This window comes from Carya illinoinensis, chromosome 5 (genome assembly GCF_018687715.1).
Source record: "Carya illinoinensis cultivar Pawnee chromosome 5, C.illinoinensisPawnee_v1, whole genome shotgun sequence".
NCBI lineage: Eukaryota > Viridiplantae > Streptophyta > Magnoliopsida > Fagales > Juglandaceae > Carya > Carya illinoinensis.
This window is the reverse complement of record NC_056756.1, coordinates 9,540,780-9,547,090: the sequence shown is the minus strand read 5'-3', so window position 1 is coordinate 9,547,090 and position 6,311 is coordinate 9,540,780. Positions and strand designations below refer to the sequence as shown.

The 6,311-nt window shown below is 35.3% G+C and overlaps 1 protein-coding gene across 1 annotated transcript; it reads right to left on the bottom strand.

The window, feature by feature from the left end:
* Nucleotides 1–1,600: 1,600 nt before the first annotated feature.
* On the bottom strand, nucleotides 1,601–2,861 carry LOC122311125 (protein RADIALIS-like 1). The gene is made up of 2 exons (XM_043125531.1): nucleotides 2,396–2,861; nucleotides 1,601–1,849 (listed from the first exon to the last, which is right to left on the bottom strand). Exons 1-2 carry the CDS (start codon nucleotides 2,655–2,657, stop codon nucleotides 1,845–1,847), a joined length of 267 nt encoding a protein of 88 aa, XP_042981465.1. The 5' UTR covers nucleotides 2,658–2,861; the 3' UTR covers nucleotides 1,601–1,844.
* Nucleotides 2,862–6,311: the final 3,450 nt, after the last annotated feature.

The following is a 6,311-nucleotide window of genomic DNA, read 5'->3' as shown; positions in this document are numbered from 1 at the left end:
AATCCTAGAAGGCAAAGAATTATATGCAGAAAAATCAAGCACAACGGTCGAGTTTAACTGCAGCTCATCATCCCTGAGGCTTGTCTCAATGCTTGCATAATTATTCCATTCTTCTATTCTTTTATTCCTGACCCGGATAATTGGATTCCCCTCGGCCGGTACCCGACTACCCGTATAGGAAAATCCGAATACACCCAGTCCGAGTACCAGATTTTTTTAAAAACAACCCCAGTGTCTCGTTTTGACAAATATGATCCCCTATCACAAATTACAAAAGCTTTTCTTATGCATTTTGGTATGGAATCAGAAATATCACCAATCATGGAAATAATGATTTATATTTTCGATATTTATAATATTGATTCGAAGCAAGACTAAAACTTTATATGACACATATTAGCTTATATATATCCGAAAATAATTAATTAAGTTTGAGATTCTAGTTATTGAGTTTTCATTCATCGGTCTTTTATAAATGCAGAGCGTTACATATTTCGCATGCACGTTGAATATTGTGTATTAGAAAGAAAAATTATATAAACACGAAATAAATACGCAGAACTCTTATAAGCAATACCTTTCTATGAAAATCTGATGCATTTATCCCGTCCACAATCATTTCTCTTAAAAGAAAGCTTAGCTAAGAACAAAAGAGGGTCTGTACGTACTAATTTTTTTTTTATCTCATTTTTTTTATATAAATTTAAATTTTATTACGTATAAGCAAAGTTGCATATTAATCTACGAATTAATATTGATTCTTTTATATTCAAAATTTAAATTAATACTATTTTTAATAAAATTTACTTTTTAATTAATCACATTAAATTTGTACACATATTAATACACAATTACATTTATAACTAGATTTTTTATCTCATATAGTAAAAAAATAAATAATTTTTAATAAAACTTCATCGTGAAGTGTCCAAAATATGGGTTTAAATGAATGGATCCCATCTTAATTAGGATTAGAAGGGTCTCTTATCTTAAATGGGCTTATCCAAATTGTTTAACAAATAAGAAATGTTAAAACTTTCGAATTCAGATTTTTTTTATTGAATTATTTTTATTTTTTATTTTTTTATTTAGTGATTAAATAAATTTTTTTAAATGATGTAGTGAATTTTTTTTTTAAAAAAATATTTAAGATAAAAAAAAAAGCTGCATTCGGTAGCTTTTTTCGGTGACTTTTCTCGGTAGCACTAGTGCAACTCTTAACAAATTATTATGTTGTAGGAGTCGCCGTTTTTCTAACTTCATGCGGCAAAATTTTATAGCGGGAAACGTCCTCCAGTCATCGAAGCGGGATGCTGCTAACGAGTATAAAAGACTTTTCAAAGCAATAATATTTCCCGCCTCTTCATTTTCCCGTTCTGTGGCTGTCTCTCTCGTTCTTTCGGTCTGGTTAGAGATTCGATCAATGATTTCCAAAGGCCAAGGTCAGAACTTTTCAGATCCCAAACTATGACATGCAATGCTTTAGACTCATCTCGTTTCTTCTTTTTGTTGTTTAATTACTGCCATATTTTTCAGATCATATTTTCTGCTTTATTGAACTGCTCAAGAAGAAAAAGAAGGAGAAGAAATGCACCCCTTATAAACATAAAACATACTATATAAATTTCATTGCATTGATATGCTTATGGGGGAATAGTAAGGAAATAGGTGATAGACTGAACTTAAAACGGACATGAAATTGAAGATGGAATCACCAAGTTTGTGATTCTTACTCTAGTTATATTACCACTAATACAAGGACGAACATTAGGAGGAGCAGAGCGATTAATCTTTATTGTAGTTAAACATGGCCGCCATTGCACTTCAGTAGAGCCTCAGGTTCCTCATCCTGCATATATGAAGAAAAACCAACAGAATCTGGCTTAGTAAAAAGGAAAACCATTTACTTTTGTTTGAATAGTTTACGCGTCCCGTTGTTTGCCCAGCGATATGTTATATGGTTTCATGAAATTGTCAATTGAGACTGATCTGCTTCGTTCAGGTTTTGGAAGTACTTGCTTTTTTTTATTTTTTATTTATTTTTTATTTTTTTAATTTGATTGGTGGGGTGGGGTTTCAAAATCTAAAAAAATTGGATTTCAAAAGCAAATGAAGTGCTTTTAATATACCGACGAAACAATACTTTAGCTTTTCTTTAATGAAGTCTAAAGGGAATCCAAACAGAAGTTAGAGGCATATATGACTTTTGGTAAGGGTGACTATTATCATTATTTTTGGCTCAAAGGAAGGAGATGTTGCTGGTGGACACTAGTTATAAGATTTTAGATAGAGTTTACGTACGTTGTGTGTGTACAACCAGCATAGAATTAGGTAGCACCATATACATATAACTATAAACATGAGAGCACTTTGCTCAGGTGAAAAGCTTTACTACCTCTTTTTCCCTGGCCACTCCCTCCAGTTGTCTTGTAATTGGGGAAGGGCACTCGGCCAGCCTCAATACGTTTCACATCCTCCACAAGTTCTTCATAGCGCCTTTTCACCTCTTCCTCAGTTTTCCCACCAACAGCCTTAGCGACATTGTACCAACGGTCGGGAGTGTCCTTATCATACACAGCCAGAGCCCGCTCAAAGTCCTTGTTTTCCTTGGCTGTCCAAGAATCGGAGCTTTTGGAGGACAAAGAACTGGATGCCATTTGCTTAGCTAGGGTGAGGCCGTTTGCAATGGAAGAGAAGGAACACTATATTTATTGCGGAAACTCTGGGCTAAGGTGTTAAAGTTATAAAGAAGCGAGTAGAAAAGGCTGAAAGGCAAAAAATAGCGAGGGATGTTTGACGAGATCAGTGATCAAGAGAGAAGACTGATCTTGTCAAGAGGTGATCATATGTGCAAAGAGAGTGCAACGTCTTCTCTTTTATAAGCAGGAGTGGAGGGGGTGAGGTGGGGTAGTGCGGGGTGCTAGTTGGCCTAAAATCTTCCAAAAAAGGATTTGTCTTCTTAGGAACCACAAGATGATACGTGAAAGAGAAGAACAGTAACGTGGGAGAATCAGTACCTCCAAGAAGTTAATAAAACATAGTAATTTATAAGGAGAATTTCTTATTAAGCTAATAAGTATCTGGATTATATACATTAAAAGACATTAGAAGTTCCTAAAAAAATAGTAGAACCCATAGACCCCAGAAGGCCCTTTCGTGTTTTGAACTAGGGATGGCAAATTCACGTGGCTTGGTTTGTGGGACTGAGGATGTCGCCGACTCCTAGACAAGTCGGCAATTTTATTGGGTTAGAGCCTCATGAAGAGAAGAATGCTAATGCAGACAAAAGCAAAGTAGAAACCCATACAAGTCGGGTAATTTTATTGTGTTAGAGAAGGATGTTAGTTTACTCTGAGAGGTGTCCATTTGCAGGCACACTTGGGTCTGTGATTGGTGTTTGGTCTTTGAGTCGGAAAAAAATCATGTTCGTCCTCTGTTCAAGAATGAAAAGACTTTCTACTCTCACCAAACGAACTTATTTGGAGATTTCTTTCCTAGTTTAATAACATCACATTGATTATTAAGGTCGAGCTTGGGTATAAGAAGTATTTTATTTCATCTTATAATTATAATTTTCTAAAATTTTTACATAAAATATTATAGAAAATTCAATTTTTTTAAATTTTAAAATAACGATAATATTAAAAATAATATTTTAAAAATAGTTTATTCAATTTTAAACTTTCAATTTACTATTTAAACCGCATCTGAATTGGTTGAAAACGAGATTTTAGAGTTGATTTACTTGGTCTTAAACTCTAACCGGAACAAGTAATTATAGAGTCGTAGTTGACATTGATCGGTTATAAGTCGCAAAAGTAACAGTATTATATCAAATGTTTCAAAAAACCTGTTTTTCACGATTTATATATGCATTATTTTTACTTAAAATGAGAATCTTACCAAAGTTGTCAATGTTCATTATTTTTATGGAAAACTGGGTTTTAGACATCACAGATGATTTTATACAAGTCATGTGATGAACCGGCAGTATGGTTGGAGACTTAAACTTGATATATAACATGTTCGAATATTACTATTATAGTACTACGTACAAGACTTACGCTTATTGCATTGTGTGAGTTAGAATATAAAGTAAATAATTGAAGTTCTCTTTCCCTATCAACTAATTTCAAGTTTTTTTTAAGAAAATTGATGATTTAACATATCCATTTATATCGATCACTTGTTCTCGTGACTATTACTTTACATAGAATTTAACCATTAGTGTCTCCCAGAATGGACGTAAAAGTTGAGGATAATTTATTTTAAGATGCTAAAGTTCGTTCAGTCCTTTCTTGGGGCAGGCAGTTTCAAAGCACATAAAAGGTCATACAAAAGACAATACCGCTACATATAACAAGGATATCCACGGATGATCTGTTGGATTTGTTGTTAGCGGTTGCTTCAGGATGTTGCACTGGAGTCTAGTAGAGTTTGCCCGCTTGGTCTTAGATTTTAACTCATTATGTTTATAAATAATTGTGCTTTATTGCCATATATTAATTAATTGTTCTTTCTCAAGTAAAAGGGAAAATGATTTAAAGTTTTACCCATCTTGGATGAACACATGATTTGAACTGGGCTGGCCCATATATCTATTTCACCCTCAGTAATGATGAAGATTCACACAATAATTTGGGAGAATCTTTTAATGCCTGGATGCATATATAGCCCGGAGTTACCAACTACGGTTTTTAACCCTTCTCAGTGCTCAGTTTTCGTTGTTTTCTACCGGAAAATTGATGGACATAACTGCTGGCTAGATTCTAATACTATGTTATTACTAGCTATGTTTAAATCTTTCATCTATCAACGTTGCTAGCTATGTTTACTTGTTATGATACTAATATAAAAAACTCTATGTGATATAAAGTTAAGTTCTTGTTATGGCAGCGCAATTTGTTATGCCTAGTTAATACTATGACTCAAAAGCAATACTGCATCGGGTTTTGTCAACACAGGCATTAATGCTGTGTAGTTCATAACTGTGTGCTTAATATGCTAGAAGGCTGATCTCCACATATTTGGAGATTTGGTTTCTAGAAGTGGGTTTGGGGCCGGTGAGCATATTAATATTCCATACTATGCTCAGCTGGAGAGTATATCAATGGAGAACATGACGCAATTTCTCGGGTGAGACTAAAAATATCTGTCTGGAATAAAAAACTAAATCTAGGAAAGCATGATATGGAGGAGTCTGGCGGTGTGATACCATGGCTTTAAGCTGCAAGTGGGTATATGGTAGTCCCAACCTACGAGCCTATGTTGGCTAAAATCTTGCAAGTAACTTCAGATCGGGAATCTATTACACCAATCCCCCGATAATGGAATGTAAGTAGGAGTAGAATGTCTGAAACAGCAAACTTCAGAAGTTGCCTCCGGTTATCAAGTTGCCTCTAGGAGTCATGGTCATGGGATTCTGGCCACACATGCTAGTGGGGCTAGCACTGATCATTAGTTGAAAACTACTCAAGCAATTTTCCGGGAATCTGTACGAAAAAATACAAAGAAAAGGAAAAAAGTGATGCTTTGAGATGCACCCTCCTACCAATTTTTCGAATCCAGTCTATCTCCAATGGAAAGTAATATCTATGGAATCCCTCTCTCAGGACTTTTCTTCCACTGCTGGTCCTTCCATACCAGTGGGAGAAATCGAGTCACGTTGGACTACTCTTGATAGTCCACGAGTGTGGTTCTGCTAATAAATTGTTTTAGCTAGATTCAAAGAGTATTATTATACATGTTTGATCTGATTTTTGTTTTTTAATCCAGATTAAGCCCTTTTACCTGTTACTGACTAGGGACCTAGAATCACCAACTTAATGGTGAGGGAAAAAGGTCCTCTAAGACTTGGCCGACTGGTCCTACATGATTAGCCGCAAAAGCATCATGCATGGTTACCTTGTTTTATGGAATCTTTGAACAAAGGGGGGGAACTTTGGAATCTAATTGGGAGATTTAGGTGTTAGGAGGGGAAGGAGCTTTAAACCATTGTCACCGGGGGAATATGCTCATGGGAATTCCAATCTAGTGACTGGTACCGAGCGAAAACCTCCTTTTACAAGGTCGGTAATTAACCATTTGTTTGTATGCGCATCTGGATGCGTTTCTTTAGCATATGATTCTAAATGAAAAGGGTTCAAACCATATACGTTTCTTTAACCTCCTTTTATAAGGTTGGGGTCCCGCTGTCTAGCCATACAAAATTTGGCAAAAAAGGGAAAAGAAGTCGCAACACTTTATAGATTATCCCCCGTCATCATTTCACATACATTTAGAAGGCCACCAATGATGCCCTTTGTCTCACC

Excerpts from the sequence above, each read along its gene's own strand:
- LOC122311125 (XM_043125531.1), bottom strand. The coding sequence starts at position 2,657 with ATGGCATCCAGTTCTTTGTCCTCCAAAAGCTCCGATTCTTGGACAGCC.